Source organism: Monodelphis domestica, chromosome 3, assembly GCF_027887165.1.
Source record: "Monodelphis domestica isolate mMonDom1 chromosome 3, mMonDom1.pri, whole genome shotgun sequence".
NCBI classification, from domain to species: Eukaryota; Metazoa; Chordata; class Mammalia; order Didelphimorphia; family Didelphidae; genus Monodelphis; species Monodelphis domestica.
In genome coordinates this window covers 74,300,502-74,323,112 of record NC_077229.1, presented here as the reverse complement: position 1 = coordinate 74,323,112, position 22,611 = coordinate 74,300,502, and the positions used below count along the sequence as shown (strand labels likewise).

At 39.8% G+C, this 22,611-nt stretch overlaps 1 protein-coding gene across 2 annotated transcripts in view; it reads right to left on the bottom strand.

The window, feature by feature from the left end:
* UPF1 (UPF1 RNA helicase and ATPase) overlaps positions 1-21,090 on the bottom strand; it is a 70,137-nt gene extending 49,047 nt beyond the window's left edge. The window contains exon 1 of one of the 2 annotated variants that reach the window (XM_003340740.4): positions 20,398-21,090. In XM_003340740.4, the coding sequence (XP_003340788.2) occupies positions 20,398-20,637 (240 nt within the window). In that variant the 5' untranslated portion in view covers positions 20,638-21,090. Of the gene's footprint in view, positions 1-15,546; positions 16,257-20,397 lie in introns of those variants that run through there. The other variant, XM_056822155.1, reaches the window with a different exon arrangement.
* Between the last annotated feature and the right edge of the window lie 1,521 nt (positions 21,091-22,611).

Below are 22,611 nucleotides of genomic sequence, written 5' to 3'. Positions count from 1 at the left end.
ATGTGCTTATTAATAGTTTTGATTTCTGTAACTGAAAATTGCCTATTCAAGTCCCTTGCCAATCGATTGGAGAATGGCTTGATTTTTTGTACAATTGATTTAGCTCTTTGTAAATTTGAATAATTAGACCTTTGTCAGAGTTTTTTGTTTTATGAAGATTATTTCCTAATTTGTTAGTTCCCTTCTAATTTTGGTTACATAGGTTTTGTTTGTACAAAATCTTAATTTGATGTAATCAAAATTATTTATTTTACATTTTGTGACTCTTTCTAAGTCTTGCTTGGTTTTAAAATCTTTCCTTTCCCAAAGGTCTGACATGTATACTATTCTGTGTTCATATAATTTACTTATAGTTTCCTTCTTTATGTTCAAGTCATTCACCCATTCTGAGTTTATCTTGGTGTAGGGTATGAGGTGTTGATCCAAGCCTAATCTCTCCCACACTGTCTTCCAATTTTCCCAGCAGTTTTTATCAAATAGTGGATTTTTGTCCCCCAAAAAGCTGAGATCTTTGGGCTTGTCATAGACTGTCTTGCTGAGGTCACTTACCCCAAGTCTATTCCACTGATCCTCCTTTCTGTCTCTTAGCCAGTACCATATTGTTTTGAAGTCCACTGCTTTATAGTATAGTTTGAGATCTGGGACTGCAAGGCCACCTTCCTTTGCATTTTTTCATTGTTTCCCTGGATATCCTTAATCTTTTGTTATTCCAAATGAACTTTGTTATGGTTTTTTTTTCTAATTCAGTAAAAAAGTTTTTTGGTAGTTCAATTGGTATGGCACTAAATAAATAAATAAGTTTGGGTAGGATTGTCATTTTTATTGTTTGCTCATCCTACCCATGAGCAGTTGTTTTTCCAATTGTTTAGTTCTAGTTTTAATTATTTGGACAGTGTTTTGTTTTTGTGTTCATATAGTTCTTGTGTTTGTCTTGGCAGATAGATTCCTAAGTATTTTATATTGTCCAGGGTGATTTTAAATGGAATTTCTCTAATTCTTGCTGCTGATATGTGTTGGAGATATATAGAAATGCTGATGACTTATGTGGGTTTATTTTGTATCCCACAACTGCTAAAGTTGTTGATTATTTCCACTAGCTTTTTGGTTGATTCTCTAGGATTCTTTAAGTAGACCATCATATCATCCGCAAAGAGTGATAGCTTGGTCTCCTCATTGCCAATTTTAATACCTTCAATTTCTTTTTCTTCTCTAATTACTACTGCTAGTGTTTCTAGTACAATGTTAAATAATCGAGGTGATAATAGGCATCCTTGTTTCACTCCTGATCTTACTGGGAATGCATCTAGTTTATCCCTATTGCAGATGATGTTGGCTGATGGTTTTAGATAAATACTGTTTATTATTTAGGAAAGACCCTTGAATTCCTATACTTTTTAGTGTTTTCAATAGGAATGGGTGTTGTATTTTGTCAAAGGCTTTTTCTGGGTCTACTGAGATAATCATGTGATTTTTGTTGGTTTGCTTGTTGATATGGTCAATTATGTGGATGGTTTTCCTAATATTGAACCATCCTTGCATTCCTGGTATAAATCCCACCTGATCATAGGACCAATAATATCTTAATTGCTAAATCCAGAGGCTTTATCTGAGACTTCATCTTTCTAGACCAAATATTCTTAATGAATGGGCTTTCCTGAGGTTTCACAACACCACTATCATCTCACTAATGTTCCTCAATTTCCTTTGCTAGATCATCCTCTGTGTCCTGCTCCACATACCAAGGGTACCTGGAGAATGTCCTTGGCATTCTCCATTCTCTTGACACATTTTCTCTCAGTTACTCCAAAACCTATATATCCAACTTTCATCTCCCCTTATCTTCAGTCCTGCAGCTCCAATTTGACATCTCACGGGCACTTTGAAACCCCATGTCCAAAACTAAATCTTGTACTTTCCTCCAAAAACCCACCCCTTCTTCCTAACCCCTCTTTTTTTTTTGTCAAGGGCACTTATTCTTCCAATCCCCTAGGCTCACAACTTGGAGTCCTTGTGACTCTTTCCTCTACCCTTCCCCCCCAATTCAATCAGTTGCCAAAACAGGTTCAATCCCTTTGTAGCTTGCATCTGTCCCCTTCTCTCTCCACACCCTCTCCTCCAGTCTTTCCTTTTCTAATCTATCCCCCAATAAACATTAATCACTTACTATGTTCCAGGCACTGTGCTAAGCCCTAGATACCAAGAAATGTAAAAGACAGCTCCTGTTTTCAAGGAGCTCACAGTCTAATGGGGAAGGTGACATGCAGATAAGTTATGAACAGGATAAAAATGGAAATATTAAGAAAATGGGGAGACACCAAAATTTAAGAGGAATTGGGGAAAGTTTCCTATAGAAGTTGTGATTTTAGGTGTAACTTGAAGGAAGCCAGAAAAGCCAAGAGGCAGAGTGTTCACAAATAAAACCAGAGCTAAGCAACTGGAAAACCATGAATTGTTCATGGGTAGGCCAAACCAATACAATAATTTAAAAAATAGCAATTCTGCCTAAGTTTACATCTTTAGTGCCATACCAAATTACCCAAAAATTATTTCATAGAGCTAGGGGAAAAAAAATCATAAAATTCATCCAGGACAAAAAAAGAGCTAGACTATCAAGGGAATTAGTAAAAAAATAAAAATGAAGGGAGGTGGCTTAACTGTACTGGATTGGTACTGGCTAACAGAGTGGTGGATCAAAAGGGAATAAATTAGATACTTAACACACAGGTATAAATGGCCATAGAGTAAGCCGGTGTTTGACAAACCCAAAGGTCCAAGTTTTTGGAAGAATTCACTATTTGACAAAAACTGCTGAGAAAATGGAAAAACAGTATGGCAGAAACTAGGCATAGACCAACACTTCACACCACATACCAAGGTAAAGTAAAGTCTTAGAAATAGTGATACGATAAATAAATTAGGGGAACACAAAAAAGTTTTCTTGACAAAGCAAATAAAGACATAGGCAACATTATAAGATATAAAATAGACAACTGACTACATTATTAAAGTTTTTGCACAAACATGATCAATGCAACCAAGATCAAAAGGCAAACTGGGAAAAAAATCTTTATAGCAATTCTCAAATACATAGAGAACAGAGGCAAACTTCTAAGAGTATAAAGCATTCCCCAATTGCAAGTGGTCAAAGGATGTGCATAGGTAATTCTCAGATGAAGAAATTAATACTCTCTTTAAGAGTCATATGAAAGAGTACACCATTAATTAGAGAAATGCAAATCTAACAACTCTGACATATCTCACATCTATCAGATTGGCTAATATGATGGAAGTGGAAAATGATAAATTTAGGGAACCTTGAGAAAAATTGGGACATTAATATACTGTTGGTAGAGCTGTGAAATGGAAAAAAAAAAGATCTCAATATGAACTGATAAAAAGTAAACAGAACCAGGAAAAAGCAATACTGTATACAATGATCAACTGTGAATGACTTAACTATTAATAGCAAGGGAAGGATCTAGGACAACACTAAGGGATTCATGATGAAAAAGGACAACCGCTGCCATAGAAAGAATTAAACAAGAGTCCAAATGCAGATTGGAACATACGATTCTTTTTCCTCCATGAATTTTTCTCTAGTTTAAACAATATGTGTCCCGTTTTACAACATGAAAAACATGGAAATATGTAGTTTATGATAACATATGTACAATCTAAATCATATTACCTTCCTTCTTGGGGAAGAGAGAGGGAGGAAGAGAACACTGATTACAAAATGCCAGTAAATAAGTATTAAAAATTTTATGGACAATCTAGGGAAAAAAAAGAAATGTAACTGGGAAATGTTTAAAAATTTTAAAAATACAATTCAACTGGAAAAAAAAAAGTGAAACTAACTGCCTGGAGCGGGGAGATGGAGTATCTTTCAACTGCCTGGATTCAGAAATGTGGTTCAGTGGATAGTCAGGCCTGGAGTTCAAACATAACCCCAGGACACTTTCTGGGGGTGACACCCCCCTCACCACCCCTGCCCTGGGAACTTCAATTGCCTAGCCCAGTGAAGGTGAACCTATGGCACAGATGCCAAAGATGACACATAAAGCACTCTCTGTGGGCACATGTGCCTCCCTTCCTCCGCAGCATAATGAAAGTGCACAGGAGGTAAGGAGGGCAACTCACAGGTGGCAGAGCTGAAGGGGAGCAGAGTACTTGGGCCACTCCCCTCCCTTTCTTTATACTCACTGAGGACATTCTTCGATTCCCCCACCCCTCCACCCAACAGCCCAATGGGAGAGATTTCTTCCTCCCCTATGTGGGGTGGGAGCATGGCACCAGGATCTCTAAAAGGTTTGCTATCACTGGCCTAGCCCATTTCGCTTTTCTACTTGGAATCAATACTTGGCATCAATTCAGAGTCAGAAGATAGGTAAAGATTTAATTTAAAAAAAAAAGAGAGAGGGGGCAGCTGGGTAGCTCAGTGAACTGAGAGCCAGGCCTAGAGACGGGAGGTCCTGGGTTCAAATTTGACCTCAGCCACTTCCTAGCTGTGTGACCCTGGGCAAGTCACTTGACCCTCATTGCCTAGCCCTTACCACTCTTCTGCCTTGGAGCCAATATACAGTATTGACTCCAAGACAGAAGGTAAGGGTTTAAAAAAAAAAGAGAGAGAGAGAGAGAGATTACTAGTATTTGGAGAAAGCAGTTTCAACTATGTGAAGTCAGAAGTTAGATTTTAGAGTTTAAGAAGACAATGAGAGGAAAGGAAATGAAGGCATCTATTACAGACTGCCCTCAAGAAGATTAACTATAAAAGGAAGAGATAAGGGATGACAACAAGCAGGGATGGAAAGATTGAGGTTTTTTTGAAGCTGGAAGAGACATAGCTATGTAGGTCTGTAGGCAGTAAGGAAGCAGACAGCAGACAGGGAGAGACGGAAGGTGAGTGTGAATGGTATAACAGGCTATCTGAAGCCAAAATGCTATTCCCAAAGCAAAGGCCTAATCTTGTCATGTTCCTACTCAAAAAGCATCAGTGGCTCCCTAGATCCTCCAGGATAAAACCAAATCCTAACATAAACTAATTCTGGGAGAAAAATACATCTTTTTTTTTTTTAATTTCAAGTCCTTTATTCATCATTACAGGTGATTGATTACACAGTATTCCTCCACACTTCCTGCCAGACAAACTGGTCTAGGTACTGCTTCCTGTAAAGCTCATTCCCTCTCCATCTCTATCACACCTTTATACAGACTACTCTTCATCCTTGCAATGTTCTACCCCCTTCCTTACCTCAACTTTTGTAAAGTCTAGCTCCTTTCAAGGGTCAATTCAAGAGCCACCACCCAGTTCTTAACCCTTTCTCCCACTACTTTCTTTAATTATATTTTACATTTATTCATGAAGTGGGGACAATCACAAAATATATCAATAAAACTTTTCAAAAAGGATTTATTTGCATTGTGCTTGCTCCTAGTAGGATCTAAGCTACTAGAGGGCAGAGTGCTTTGTTTTTGTATTCCTGATACCTAGTACAATACTTGGCACATAGCAGGTACTTTTAATGGTTGTTGACTTCATGTGTCCCTCCCCCCCCCCCCATAAAGGGCAGGAGCTGGTTATTATTAATTGTATCCCCCAGAGTGTTCTACAAATAGCATGCATCTAATTAAAAAACAAACAAACAAAACAACCCTTACCTTAGTTCTTACTATCAGTACCAAGACAGAAGAGGAGGCTTATGTGTCAGACAATGTGCTAAGCACTTTACAAATATTTTCTATTTTAATCCTGGTTCCGAGGGAAGTGCTATTTTAATTCCCATTTTACAAATATGGAAACTGAGACAGGTAGAGATTAAGTGACCTGCCCAGCTAGTAAGCATCAAAGGCTAATGTGCTCTGGCCACCAAACCTTGACTGCCAGTATAGGAAGTTTTAGTTTTGTATAACAAAGCATAGATCCATGCTTTGCCTATGTGTGGGCACAGTGAAACAATAGTTCATCCAGGGTCAATTCAAAGGCCTCCAGTTAATACACTATTTTCTCAAACTAATCTATTTCAGTGCTGGCTGTAAGAACATTTTCCCTTATATCAAAGTATCTACTTCTCTGAAATTTCAACAAATTTCTCTAAGTTTTGATCTTTGGCACTAAGTAAAGCAAAGATATTCTTCTATACAACTTTCCAATGTGGCTATCAGGCCCAATCCAACCACCACAAGCATTTATTAATATTTCCACTTACTACGGGTGCTCGATGCTAGAGATATAAAGGGGAAAAAAAAAGCTGCTGATCTTAAGGTGCTAATTCTACCCCAGGAGTCAACATATGAATATTTAATATAAAACATAAAATCAATAAAAGGTTGTGTAAGGAGAGAGGATATTTGTAATTAGGGAGGGGGGAGTGAAAGGCTTCATGTAGGAGGTGGTAAAGTTGAGTATTGAAGAAATTAAGGAATTCTACAAAGGGAATGATTTCCAGGCAGAGTGAACAAGCCAGTACAAAATCAAGAAGAGCTATATGAGGGGATAGCAAGACAATTAATCTGATTAGACTAGTGCAGGAAAAGGAAGTGACCCTTCACCTATCCAAGGAATTACATTCCACAGACGCCTGCCATAGGTGAAAATACAAGTAATGGCGTTACATTTATTTTATTATTTTTCTATATTTTAAGACTTTATATATAAACCTTTCCCATTCTCCTTTAAATCTTTCCTATACTCTTTATTGACCTACAGTCAACAAGCCAATTAGTGCTCAGGAAACAGAACACTGCACTATGGTTAGTCGCCTTTCATTCCATCAGTCAGTAGTGTGTCACAATAATAAGTGTAACTACCTGATACAGAATTGTGTGTGTGTGTGTGTACACACACACACACACACACACACACACACACATATATATATATATATATATATATATATATATATATATATATATATATATATATATATATAAAAACCTGCAATACAGCGAGGGATGATGGTATAATGAAGTTGGAAAAGTGGGTTGATATATCAGGATGTGAAAAACTTTAAGGCCACACAGAGAAAATTCTATTTTATCCAAGAGGCAACAGGGACCCAATGGAGTTTACTGAACAGAGAATTTATATGGTCAGACCTATTTACAGAAAATTAGTTGCAGCTGTGTGGAGGATGATTGGTGTATGGAGAGAATTAAAACAGGGAAAGGTTAAGGGAAGGTAATAAACATTATATAGTGCCCACTACCTGTTAGTCATTGTGCTAAGCACTTAGAATCAATATCTATATATCTCATTTGATCCGCACAACACCTCTAGAAGGGAGGTGTTTTTATTATCTTCATTATACATCTGAGGAAACTGAAGCTAAAAGAAGTTAAATGACTTGCCCAGAGTCACACACAGCTAATAAGTGTGAGATCAAATTTCAACACAGGTCTTCTAGACTCCAGTCATTTATCCACTATGTCCCCTAGCTACCTCTAATTGGAAACCAATTAGGAGGCCATTCCAATAGCCCAAGTGAGAGGTGATGAGAGCTGAACTATGATCATGGATGTGTGATAAGTGAGAAGAGAAAAGATTGAGAGATGTGCTGTAGAGGTAGAATATAGGTGAGGCACTGTGCTGGGGATCCAAAGCCAAAATGGAAAAAATTCCCACCCTCAAAAATCTCATTGGGGTGGAAACAAGGGTAGGATGCAATATGTAAATAGAACATGCAAAGGAGAAAGCACTAAGAACTAGAGAGTTAAAGGAAAAGTTTTGCATTGGAGGAAGCCCATGAGTTGAACCTCCAAAGAAGTCAGCAACTTCAAGATCGTAAAGGAGAAAGATGGTAAGTAACCTATATAGAGGCATAGAAAGTAGAAAATAAAACAATGAATTTGGAGAATGGCAAATAGGCCAGGGTTGGCTTAAATAGTATGTTAAGAGGAATGTGAAATAAGCCTAGAAAGTTTGGATATACGCAGATTGGGATGGTTGCAGGATATATTTTGGAGACAGAATTGACAATAATCCTGTATCTTGGGATAGCTAGGTGGCTCAGTGGATTAAGAGCCAGGCTTGGAGACTGGAAGTTCTGGGTTCAAATCTGATGTTACTGCCTAGCTGTGTGACCCTGAATAAATCACACACCCCCACCCCACCCCCAGCCCATACAGTTCTTCTGCCTTAGAATAGATACTTAATGTCTATTCTAAGACAGAAGGGAATGGTTAGGGAAAAAAAAAATCTAAAATCTTCCTGGAAACATGGAAAAAGTATCATGAATCAATAGGAAGGAAGCATAGGTTTACTCAACAAAATATCTTCTGATTACCAATTCTTGTCATACTTCATATTGAAAAAAAAAATCTATCTAGGACCCACCTCTACTGCTAAAGTCTTTTCTAACCCATAGCATGCTCTGACAATGTTTTTGATACCCTTAGGAGGATCCAGGAAGATCACAGGAACTTTTCCTGGGCTCTAGTTTTTATACTAGATATCAGCTAAAACATCCACAGTAACTCAACATTTCTCTTTTCCCTCTTTTTTAAAGTCAACTGAGGATGTTGTATTAGGTAACCCAAAGTTCCCAAGCCTTATTATACACCAATTTGATTTTCTAATAATTAACTCACATTGTACAACTGAGAGAATTATAATGATCACTGGATCTAAATGGACTGTATATGGACTATGGTAGTCCTAAGACTTAATAAGCACCCATACTGCCTGTAAATTTTAAGTTTAAATTTCTGATCCAGAACTTCAGATACACAATGAGGTTCAAAACAATCCCCAAAGCTCTCATTTCCATTTCAATTGAGTTTATGAAGCCCCTTCCATAGCTCTCATCTTACAATTACGACTTCTCTACAAATAAGGAAATAGAAATTCAGAAAGCTGAAGCAACTTCCACAAGGTTTTATATTTGTGAATCAACATTTTTGTTTTTTTTTATTTATTATTTTATTTATTATTATTTATTTATTATTTTATTTATTCATCCATCCATTTATTTATTTGTTCATCTGTTTATTTATTTAGGTCCTTACCTTCCATCTTGGAATCAATATTGTGTATTTGGTTCCAAGGCAGAAGAGTGGTAAGGGCTAGGCAATGGGAGTTAAGTGACTTGCCCAGGGTTACACAGCTGGGAAGTGTCTGAGGTCACATTTGAACCTAGGACCTACTATCTCTAGGCCTGGCTCTCCATCCACTGAGCTACCCAGCTGCCCCCCTCCCCAACATTTATGATAAAAGCAAGGGGTAAGCTTAAGTTAATTTCACCCTCAAGTAAACTGACCTGAAGTGGGGGAGGGGCAGGAAAGAGAGGCACTATTGGCCAAAGGCCATTCTATGAATGGAGCTGAAGGTAGGCAGTCTTCTTACCCCTCTGGCAAGCTGAATGGATAATGAATAATATGTTAAATATGAACAACTGGAATTTTCAGTGTTCTTAAGGTGTTTTACAATGTCAACACATTTGAACCTCACAACAGTCAGCAAGTATTAAAGGTATCCTCTTCCTCGTTTTACAGATGAGAAAGTTCAAAAGCACAGAAGTTATCTATTCTTAAAACTAACTGCTAAGTGTCAAGAGGCAGGATTTCAAATCAGGTCTCTTTCTTCACTTCAGGTATGGCACTAGGTTCAGATCCAGTCTGACACTTAAAGAGTTGCATGACCTCAGATACTGTACTAAGAAAAAGAACATTACTAGTCATTTGGCTTCTCTCATCTAATCAGAAATCAAAAAGCAAACAATACAGATTAGGTTCTCTATTCATTCCTAGTTAAGAAATTTGCTTCCCTTGGCATTTCCGTTAAAAAGACCCAAGTTCAACATCAGGTCAGTCCTAAAATGAAGCCAACTCCAGTGTCTCTTAAGGGATAGAATCAATAACTCCTTACTAAATGTAACTAAATTCACCAACAGAAAAGCAAAGCCAACAAACCCTGGAAGTAAATTTACTCCCACAGTTCTTCCACTGAATGTGGATAGTGTTCTTTCTCATAGATCCCTCTGAATTGTTCTGGATCATTGCATGACTGCTAGTAGAGAAGTCCATTACATTGGATTGCGCCACAGTGTATCAGCTTCTGTGTACAATGTTCTCCTGGTTCTGCTCCTTTCACTCTGCATCCATTCCTGGAGGTCATTCCAGTCTGAAAGTACATTTAAATGATCCCAAGGGAAGGCCTATCCTAAGACCAACGGGAAAAAGTGATAGGGTGGCATATATCAATCCAAAAGACAAAATTCCTAAAGATTAGACCATTAAAACAGAACAAGATTTTCCCAGTGGGGTAGTAGTTCCCTATCCCTAAAAATCTTCAAGCAGAGATAAGATGAAGATTCATCAGGAATATTTTGTGTCAAGATTGGGTTGAATTATTTTTTCCCAAGGCTGTTCTACAGATGCAACACTCATTCGCTGCAAATTTTTAACAGTACAAAAAAATTTATAGCCAAAAGGTTCTAACATCTATAAAATGGGAAACCATTTCACAAATCTGGTGAACATTTCATGGCCTTCAATACAAGCCATTAATCAACCTGCTAAGTAGAGACCCTCACAAAGCTACTGGAGACCCCGTCACCTCTTTGTTATTCCATCATATCTAACACGTTGTTACCCCATTTGTGGTTTTCTTGGCAAAGATACTGGAAAGATTTGCTATTTCCTTTTCTAGCTCATTTTACAGAATAGGAAACTGACACAAACAAGGTTCAGTGGCTTGACCAGGGTTATGTGGCAAGTAAGAGTCTAAGGCCACATCTGAACTCGGATCTTTCTGACTGCAGTTCCAGAGTTCTAGCTACCTTGGTCACTGCTGAATCACGAATCATCTAAAACCACCTAACCGTATTGTCACTTAGACCACATCTCAGAAAAACTTGGTCAAATGCTTTGCTCAAAAAGCAAAACAAACCTAGGTCAATTATATCAACAGCATTTGCTTGCTCTACCAGAGTAACAACCATACCAAAAAAGGAAGGCTGGGTTAGTATGAACTGTTCTGGATGCTAGCTTTTTATGGGCACCATTTCCTTTTTGAGATGTTCACTAACCATTCCTTTAATAATGCATCCTACACTATTGCCAGGAATCAAAGTCAAACTTACTAACCAATAGTTTGAACACTCCATTTGCCCTGCACCATTCCCATTTTATGGTTCCAATTCTCTACAGACTTCAAAGATTGCTGATAGAGGGTCAGCAATTCTGTCACACCAGCTTAAGACTGTGGGATATATTCTTCTGAACAGGTGGCTTGAACTCAACAAGGGCAGATAGAAGATAGGTTCTCTTGTAACCATCTTTATTGTCTTTTCAGTCCAAAGATCATTTTCCTTGATAGAGAAAACAATGGCAAAATAAGTGCTGAGCAATTTTGACTCTCAGTAACCTATTATCAATAAGCAGGTCTGTACTTTTTAAAAATCAAACTCTTTTAAAATTAGATAATAAATGTAAAGTGCTTTGCACAATGCCTGGCATACTTTACTAGAGAATTTGTTAGCAATTATTTTTCCACAATGTAGTGTGGTGGTGTACATTTTCCTTGAGAATCTTAATTCATTCCCATCTTTATCAATCTTTAGGTTATTTGTATATTAATATGCCATATTTATGTATTAATCTTGTTACCTGGCTTTGCTATCTTCTGGGCAAGCTGCTATCTTCTGTGGCTGAATAGAGTATTTCAAGACTACTTCTTCCCCCCTCCCCAATCTGTTCCATTGTCTTCTTCCTTTAACCTTCCTCATTTTCTTCAATATGAAATTTCTATCCTCTCAGCACCAGGCCAGAGTACGGGGGAGGGGGGGGGCGCTATACGGTGTAGTCTGAGAAAAAAACACTGGAGTAGATGGCCTTCCAGGGTTCCTACCAACTCACTGTGTTTTTAAAGGAATTTTATGCATGTTTAAATAAAATGTATCTGGTATTCAAGATGAACTTAAGCTAGTACCTGATATATGCTACGAATTGACAAGTACTGAGGACTAAAAGGCTATACTTGCCCCTCCCCATAGTCTACTAAAACATTAAACCCTCACCCAAAAGAGTGAATATTTTGACACCCATTATTTCCTTTTCCTACAAAACCAGAAAACCACCCTTCTGAAAGGTCTAGGTTGTTCTTTCTCATGAAGTACTTCTGCTAAACAGGAATTAAGTCTGTTGGAAATGTGATAGTCTCAGTTTCTAGAAGGCAATACAGTCCAACAGAAGAGCACTTAGCAACCTCAGGTAGCCTGACACATTCACAGGCATTATTAATACACTGGCATCTGGTTTTTTTGAACTATCAAACTGGTGTCACGTTTAACACCAAGTATTGAGAAAGGGTTCCTACTCTCCTTTATTTTCTCCAAATGTAGACTCCTCACACTATAGTACTCCAATATGATTCTCCAGAATTCCAATGAATACAATTTCCTATTAGATTAACCATGAACAATGTTCCTATAAGATGCCCCCCCAAAGGGAAAAAACAACTATATTACAGCAATTACCACTATTCAAGCAGAATTATTCTTTCTACACTTAATCATGTCACTTCCCTATTCAAATGACTTTCTCCCAAACAAGTTCCTTTCAAATTCTTCATGATCTATTGTCACTATCTATTCAACTTTCTTCTTCATGCCCAACAAACATAATCCATTCCTTTCAGACCTACTTTTGGACTGGTCTTTACACATTTCTACCTCAATACCTCAGCACATATTGTTTATTGATGTTCCTCAAATTCTACACATCTGACTACACTACTTTCTTTTTTTTTTTTAAATATTATTTTATTTGGTCGTTTTCATACATTATTCACTGGAAACAAAGATCGTTTTCTTTTCCTCCCCCCCCCCCCCCCCCCCCCCGCCTTTCCCTCTCCCATAGCCGACGCATGATTCCACTGGTTATCACATGTGTTCTTGACTCGAACCCATTTCCCTGTTGTTGGAGTTTGCATTATAGTGTTCATTTAGAGTCTCTCCTCAGTCTTATCTCCTCCAACCCTGTAGTCAAGCAGTTGCTTTTCAGCGGTGTTTTTACTCCCACAGTTTATCCTCTGCTTGTGGGTAGTATTTTTTTTTAGATCCCTGCAGATTGTTCAGGGAAATTGCATTGATACTAATGGAGAAGTCCATCACCGACTACACTACTTTCTAAAACGTTTGCAACAATCTGACAATATCAATAATTGACATGAAAACTGATTCCTTGACAGAAAACTCAATTGATTTTATCTGAAAGAAGGTACTTCTAAATCTACAGGAGGATGACAATAAAATTTGATATTAATGTAATACTTTTGTACTGAAAAATTATGACAAACATGGAAAACATATGAAGTGATTTTTTAAAAGTTCAAGAGTAGGTACACACTGACCATGACCATTTAAAAGGATATTTTAAAAATTAGGGCAATAAAACTTTTCTAGAAAAGAACTTAGAATGGGAAGAAGGGTTTTTGAGAGAATGAGTTGACTGTATAGAACACAAAGCACTAGTCTGCCTTGGACACCCACCTCCCCCCCCCCCCCCCCCCGCCCCAATTGAAGATAAAGTCCCTTCCAGTAGGACTGGCCTATTTCAGGTCTATATGCACAGGCTTAATAAATGTATTCTGAATTGATGAGGCCCAGCAACAGTTTAAATTAGCTAGTTCCTACTAGTTCCACAGTTGAGTCTACTAGGAGACCTAAAAAGTATGCACCCAACAATAAGCACTTTATAGAAGTATCACAGAATATAGCAAGAAGTTCCCTGTGAGGTCCAAGGATGAAAGTGATCTACCAAAGAAAGTGAGTAACTTCATAAAGAAGAGAATATTTAAGTCGGAATTTGTAGAAGAGACAAGCAGGAATAGGGAAACAGGGAAAGAGAGGGAAAACCTTACAGACATAACAAACCAGCATAAGCAGAGGTCATTGTTTGGATGGCAGCAAAAACTGCCTGAAAGTATCATGTGTGGAGAAGAATGATAAGAAAGATGATGAATGATTGGCTATACCAGATTAGAGAGAATTTTAAATGACACACAAAGGGTTTTAAACTTGGAAGGCAAGTTCAAAAATCAATCATTGAGGATTTGGCCAAGAACAACATGATCTATAGTCAACAAACAATACTGGTAGTAATATGGAATAGAGTGGAACAGAGTAGAGTACAGCAATACTTTACTGCAATTGAACCTAAGTGGGTGATAAAGAGCTTATACTAAGGTGGCAGAAGTAGGATGATAGGAATGAATTAGATATCAAGACATCTTGGGGAAACCATATCAAAAAGACTTGGGAAGTATGAGAAGTTTGTGGGGGATGTCAGATTCATTCTATGTGTATGCACTCTCTCCATAGCTAAAATTCAACCAGCAGAGGCTCTAACATGGCCCTGCACTGCCATCAATTTTTCACTACTGAATTGTATATCAATTTAAAGTATAAACCCCTTCCAAGTCTAGGGAGATAGTAGGCCCTAACAAATAGGTTTACCTCTGAAGAAACTGGATCGATTGCTTCTACCCAACACTGGAAAATTCATCTTAATATTTTTCTACTTACATCAAGTACCTCTTTTGATGTGCATTTCCATTACTAGTAATTTGGAGCAATCTTTCACATGAGTTGCTAAAGGCTTGCAAATCATTTGAGAATCGTTCATATCTTCTGACAACTTATCCATTAGAAAACAGCTTTTGGCGTTTTATATTTATGTCACATGTGTATGTTATCTTGGTCATTAAATCCTTATTGGAGATATCTGATGCAAAGATTTTCTTCAATGAATAATACACTTAAGTGCTCCATATATGCTAAATACTGTAGATACAAATATAAAAGCAAGACAGCTGCCTTTAAGAAGTTTACATCTTAAAGGGTGAGACAACATATATAAGGGAATGATGTGCATGGAAGGATGTTTTAGTATGGGAATGCTGAGTAGTTGACTGACATGTTCTGTTTAGTTACATTGGCAGCATTGATTGGTTTGACTTCCATGGACATGGAAGTGATTTGGACAAGGGTGAGGGATACATGGCAGAGGATACTCACTCCTATGAGTTTATCAACTGTGTCTCCTCTTATCTTGACTACACTGAGTTTGTTCAGAATTATCTATTTTACTTTTTGTGATTACTTTTATCCCATTCTTTACTTCTTTTAAGAATTTCCCACCTAACTGCAGAAATGAAGGTATCTTTGATCTGGTTCTCCTATAATTAAAAACAAACAAACAAATAATTTTTAAAATTCATGCCTCATCCATTTTGGTCTTATTGTGACTTATAAAATGTTGAAATCTAATTCTATCAAACTGCTTTCCAGTGTTCTACCTGTAACTGTTGTCTGATTAATAAGATTCCTACCTTATTCCTATTAAAGGATTAATTAGAAGAGAAACAATTATCAAGAAAATTAAAAGGTTAGATAGTGGCTAAAGTTTTTTTAAAGCTACAAATATAAATTAGAACCAGAAAGGACATTTCAGAGCATCCAGTTCAACACCCCTCATTTTACCCACAATGAAACTGAGGCTCAAACTCAACAGATCAGTTTTTCAGTTCAACAAATATTAAGTGCCTACCATTTAAGCCTTGTAGTTTGTGCTGGGGAATACAAAGAAAAGGCATTGTGACATAATGGAAGGTCTGTGTGCTTTAGAACCAGAGATTAGGGGTTCCGTGATGACTTTAGGCAAGTCACAACTTCTCTGGGTCTATATTCACACATCTGTAAACTGAAGATTAGATGATCTCTGAAATCTACTACACCAGATCTATTATCATCTTTTAATATTTCTAATAGCACAACCTAGGAAATCATCCTATTAGAATGGCCAAGAAGCAGCTACAGCAGGGTAACAAGTGTGTAGGCTTTCAAGAAGACCAAAATTTGAAATCTCATTATGCTACCTATGTGACCTTGGTCATGTTCCAATCTTGACAGTTTCTGGTTTCCTTCTCTAAAATGAAGGGGTTCAAATTAGGTCCATTCCATTCTAAAAACTATGACTCTTGTCTCACCCCCAGAAGGGATCGAGTTAATTGAGTGCTTCATTTCCCCTTTAAACTTTGGATTTCCCTCCTTTTCCAATTGAGTAATTAAACCCTGAAACAAATCCTGCTAGTTCAATAAACATTAGGGAGGAAAAGTGCTGTATACTCTGGGTTAGTAGAGATAGAGTTACTGCAAGGCTAACATTTTGACTCTAGTTTTTGAAAGAGGCAGCAAAGTGTAACCGAAAGATCACAAGACCTAGAGCTGGAAGACTCAGACTTGGTCACTTGGAGTACTGCTCTAAATACAAGCCATATTTTCCCAAATATCTGACTCATGATAAGATACAGACACACAGCACTATTATTATCTGCATTATATTTTAGTGTATGCCCATATATTTCCTACTTGGAAAGGAATTTCATTTGAGGAATGTGGCCCCTATTTGGGTCAATACCAAACTAGCTTCAATTTCTTCTTCTGTAAAATTCCTATCTTGCAGGATGATTCTGAGAATCAAAAATTTTATGTATGTATGTATGTATGTATATATGTATATGTATATATGTATGTATATATATGTATACACACACACACACACAATGTATCCTCTAAATACAAGTACCATATAAATATGGGATGCTATTTGACCAAAAACAAGTTTTGCAGAATAATGAAGTAAATGCAAAACCAAAATGAAGGGGGGGAAGGAAAAAAGGCATTTAAAACTGTTAAAACCCACATTTAGAGCTACTGTGGACCATATTAAAGTCATCTCTAAATACAGGAGAAAAAATGTATTACCAAAATGAACCCCAAATCTACAGAAGACCACTGCAATTGCTGCACCAATTTTCCTTAATGTACAAACTGCAATCAAAACACACTTTAAAAGTCTAAGATGAGGCAATTGGGAATCAAGAATTTTTTGTCTAACTTCAGGTTAGGAAAGAGACCAGGTTTCTCACAATACTATATCCACAATGCAAAAATCACCTTAAAGGGGGGGTGGGGGGGGAGGGGCAATGTAGTGGTGGAGGTGGGGGGAAGAGAACCTCATACTCTATCACACCTTTATGCTAGTTCCTACTTAGAGATCTGCAGATCTGTTTAATCTGAAACCTAGGGAAAAAAGCAAACTGTGATGCTCTAGGTATGAGTCTTTATCTTAGTGTGAGATCTTCATATAAACCCCATTAAGTTGGTAATATTTCATATTTTCATAAGTTGGTAAAATTTTATAGTTGAGAAAACAAGTTTTAGATAGGCAAAGTTATAAGACTTGAGTTAGAGTTAAAACAAACTTTGGTACAGGTTTCGATTCCCAACTTCACTGCTTCCCCCCCCCCATTCTACCTTATTATATATATATACTACATGTAAACTTTTGACACAAGATTTTAGCAATAATTCCAATATTTCCAGGAAAGCACATCATTAGCAAGAACAAAACTGGACAAACCAAGTAGTTTGTAATATTCTAAAAATGACAAATCTAGAAATCATATTTCATTTGGGAGATACAAAGATACTTAAGAGTCAACTTATTTTTAACATCACCGTATTTTCTCATTATAGATTCTATAAGAAATAGAGGTCAATTTAAAAAATACACAATAGCAAGCTGATGGGGCTTCTATCTCTCACTCTCCTGTTCTAACTATACTATAACGCCATTCTTTAACCAGCTGTTCATTTAAAAACAAAACAAAAAATGATATAAGTACTGGAGTGGAGGTCAGGAGAAACAGCTTTTATTCTCCACTAAGTCACTCCACCTCTCTGTGTCTGTTTTCCCATCCATAAAACGAGGGAGTTGGATCAGATGATCTTCAAGGTCTCTCTTCTTAGTTCTGACATTTGATGATTCTAACTGGCAAAGTCAGGGTAATGAAAAAAATAGCATCTCAACTAATCAAGTATTTTTGTCATCTAATTTTTATTAAAAGTTGTCAAGATCATAAAAACCATTAAAAAAAACCCTGAATCATTTCTCATAATAAAGCTCAAGTGTCTCTAGTTTAGGATCTCCTTTCTTACAGTTGATTACATCACTAGTTCCTAAATTCAGGTAAGATAAATAGTTCCCAAGTGTTTTGAGTACCTAGTGACAGCAACTGCTACAAAAGATATTCTGATTATGCATGCCACTTGGGAATCTTGCCAAACAGCCCCCTTTTCCATATTCCTTTAAATCAAAGTTCTCATCCAGCCCACCAAAATCTTTTCTCCTTAAGTAGCTGTCAAAAATTGAACCAGAGTTCTTTTAAATTCATAATTGAATATTAATGCAGAAAAATTTTCTAGCAAAACCATTAAATTTTACTTCAATAATCTCCTTAATGGCCTGAGTTCTTGTCACCAGAATGTTAATTCTTATGAAAATGACCAATTATTTTTAAGGACAAATGACTACTACTAGTCAAACAAACCAAACTGGAGCTTTCTGAGCTATCAAAGTATATCAGCAACAAAACTTATAAATTGGATAACATTGCCATCAGAAAAGTTACTTTAGACAAATTGGTGTGAAGCAATAGTAGACTACTCAGGTTACAAAGAATACACTTCATCAAGGTAACTTCCACAAATATCAGCTGCTATTTATAATTTAAAAGTTTTTCTTATACAAAACATCTTAAATACTTCTTAAGTACATAATGTCTGCAATCACCATGTGAATTGTAAAGTGTTTAAGTAGATAAACTGCCACCTTCCTTCTAGCTCTTCTTACCCTTCTACAGAGCATAAAGGCTAATTAAAAAATAGGGGTTCACTCCTACTTTCACTATGTATAATTTGACACATTTGCTATTATGTTTTATGTGAAAGTGTGTGTGTAAACTGCTTTGGTTAATTTGCTCTATAGGCATTGTTTTACAGAGCACTAACACACTAAAATGTTAAAAATTTCTACCCTCTTTCCCTTCATAAGTTTCTAGGCAAAAATCCTCCTTCAGTACCTGCAAAAAACCTGAACATGTTTGCACACCTGTTCACGCAGATGCCCCACCCACCAACTTGCCACCTTTAAAGAAATAATATTGTGAAGTGGTTTGGTGTAGTGAAAAGAGCACTGGCCTTGAATTAAGAAAGATTTGGATCCAAAAAGCTCAATCTCCAAAGTACAATAGGCATATGACTTCACCTCTTAGAAGCTAATTCCCTTGTCAAACTTAGAACTCAACTTGTGGTTAAAATTTAAAAAAAAAAAAAGAAGAAGAAAAGCTCCAAGCTCAGATTCGAAGAATTGAAAATATTTATTTTTATAGCACTATAAGGTTCACAAAAAGTTCACTAACATGCTACCAAGGCAGACCAAATATCACTTTCATATTACAGATAAGTAAACTGAGGCTCACAAAGATTAACTTGCCTACCTAGGGTCACACTGCTATTAGGAATCAGGTAACAACCAACCAAGGACATGGGTCAGGCCAATCAGATAAGAAAAGAGGGTTGTATTCAGGTTGGGATCCCAATCCAGTGGCAGGAAGTGTATTTGTTCTAAAGTATTTCGTAAAAGTTAAAATACCTGTTGCTTTCATAAAGGGTTAAAGTTTTCAACAAGGCAAAGCCAATAAGGAGAAAAATGACCCATCATTAGTATATACATTTGAACCTTGAGATTTTGCATAAGAAATCCATAAGAAATTGCATAAGTTCCACCCGTATTTTTTTCTAAAATTAATAAAATTTCTAAAACGACTATTTCTATGATATCAGAGAAAAAGAAATTCAGATTTGAGTATCAAAATTGCATCCCCTATACATCCTGGGCCTGGCAAAATTAGAAGAACAGGAAGCCTGGCTCAAAGCAAAACATCATTTGCTAGACCAAGTATTTCCAAGTGGGAAGAAGCTGGATAAGTCTGTGTGGTGCTGGGGGTGGGTGGGTAGTAAGAGGGTATTAGAACATCCCAACCCAGGCTGATTTTTCAGAAGAGGGGTTTCTGTTTCAGAGCAGGAAGAAAATCTCTGGTCAGGTGCAATTCCCCCTAAAAGAGTGGGTGGCTTTGGAGTCTAGAATGGGTGCCCCCCCCTCACCCAGCTTTAATCCCTCCCAAATGATACCAATTCTGGAAGGGCATCCCCTCTCCATAGCTCTTCTCCTTTGGGAGAAGCCTACGAAGTGAATTTGGGGGAGGCTGGGGAGAGGAGGAACGGAATCAGTCTCCTTCCTTTCCTCCTCTCCCCTTCTAAGCCCCCAGAGGGTCACATCTTCCCTCCAGGGGGTGAAGGAGAGCCTTGGCTGGGAATCCAGTCCCTTCCCTTCACTTCCTATAGCGCTGGGGCAAGTCACTTCCTCCTAGATCAGAGAATCGGTAGCCACCTCCCCCGGAGGTGGGGATGGGGGGGTTAAGGGCAGACCGAAGTGGGGGGATCCCCTTGGCCAGCGGGGGCGCTCGCGGAAGGGCAGGGCCCCGACCCTCCTCACCTGCGCGTCGAGTTGGCCCGCGGTTCCCCCGACGCCCGCGGCTCCGGGCCCGCCCGCGCCGCTGCCCCCGCCGCCTCCGCCGCCACCGGGGCCCCCGGGGGGCGTCTGGGTCTGGCTGGGGAGGGTGAAGTCGGTGAACTCGAACTCGGATCCCTGAGTGTCGGCGCCCAGCAGCTCGGCCTCCTCCGTGTCCAGGAAGGTGAGCGTCTGCGAGCTGGGCCCGTACGCCTCCACGCTCATGGCGCCGCCGCCGCCGCCGCTTGGGGCCGGGCCTGCTCTTGCTGCTGCTGCTGCTGCTGCTGCTGCTGCTGCTGCCGCGGCCGCTCCGCTTCGCCTCACCTCACTGGCCTCGGCCGCACTTCGCACTCGAGGGCCCGGCTCCGCCCGCGGCCTCGAGCCTGCTTCGGACCCCGCGCCCAAGGCCTGGCCGCGCCCGCCGCCCGAACCGAACCGACCTACCGCGAGAGCGCGCGCGTCGCCGCCGCTGAGACCCCGACCAGGGCCTCGCCTCGAAACCTCCCTCCCCTGCCTCCTCCTCTTCCTAGTCTACACGCTTAACCAGGAACCGCCGCCGCCACTGCTGCTGCCGCCGCTGTCGCCGCCGCTGTCGCCGCCGCCGCGCGCGTGCCCGACGCTACCTCCACCAACCCCCCAACTTAGGCCGGGATTCCGCTCGCTCCCTTCAGTCCCCGCCTCCCTCGGAGAGGACGCCGAGAGCGTGCTGACGATACACGCAAGGCGCACGAGGCGAGGAGGGCGGGAGAAAGAAAGAGGGGGCGGGGCGTGGGAGGTGGGGCTAACGCGTGGGCGGAGGCCCGCCCTTCTACTGCCCCGCCCCCTTTGCGGGGGTGGGGGGACCAGGGAGAGGGACGTTGGCGTCCAACCGCCGCCCGACACGTGATTCCAGTAGTTCTCCCTCTCTATCTTCCCTCCTCCCTCCTTCAGTCCAGGTTGGTGAGGCAGGACGTTCAACGTCTAACGTCAGCTGTGCTCGTGCGCCTCCACCTGGGTGGCGGGATTCTAAGAGGAGGGGCTAAAGCTCTAGTCCCTCGGGGCTCTCCCCCAGACCCGGTATTGGGGATTCCCGCTCGTCTGTACCCGCACGCGCTCCCTATCTTCCTCCCAGCCCTGCCCTCCCAGAGCTCGAGACTCCGGCTCCGACCAGCATCTAGCTGAGGGGGCGGGGCTAGGCTGCCCTCCACTTCCGTTTCTTTGTGATCCCTATGGTTCACATGAGGAAACTGAGGTTCTGGCTAAAACAGGAACTCTAGTTCTGTATCCCAGAATTCTTGTCGGAACCTTTCTACCTTCTCTTCCCCGGGTAATTGCAAGCCTGGCGCTTTGGAAACCTAGAGCTATCAAAACACAAATGGTTGTAAATCGACTGCTAACTTGTTGGACAGCACGGGGTAAAGGGCGGAGCACGGTTAGCACCTACTGCAAGCCCCCCTCCACCTTGCTAAGACTAACTTTCCCCGCCTGATTCACAGCAGGTGGCTGTGAAGCCCAAATGGGAATGTATGTTGAGGGTTTTGTCGTCTTTAAAGCACTAACTGCAAAAGCCATCCGTTATCATTTGGCACTTGCTGTGGGCAGAGCCCGGGGACAGCTCTGACCTAGACCCTCAGGATCCCTTAGATTTAGCTTGTCTCTTCCATCACCGAGCTGGGAAGATCGTCTACAGTGCACTGTCAAATGGTCAAATCGCCTTTGTCCGAAGTCTTGGGCGCTGAAATGGCCCCTCCTCCCCTGAGAGGCAGCCAGCACATTTCCCTTTGGAGCACCTTTAGTTGTAAGAAACTTTGCAAAGGTGCTTCTCTGCAACTCTTCCCTCCCCGGCTTGCCCCATTGCTTCTAGTTCTGCCCACTGAAGACCAGCAGAATTCCAACAAAAATGCTCCCAGAAATCCCAATTCCATTTGAGATTCTCTCAGATAACCACATACAGGCACTGCCCCAAAACAGGAATAACACCAGGCTAAACTGTTCCTTCCGCGCTTGTTCTCCAGCCCCCTTCACTTCCCTGGAAGCCATCCTTTGGATGCTTTCCAGTTTGGTTGTACCCACCCTAAAAGGTGTCCCCACACTCCACATGAGGTCTGACCATAGCAGAGGACAGTGAGACTCCTGACCAAGGAGCTCTATGTCTGCTGTCAGCACTAACCAACTACAATAGAGTATGTTAGAGCTTTACCATATCTAAATCTGACCTCA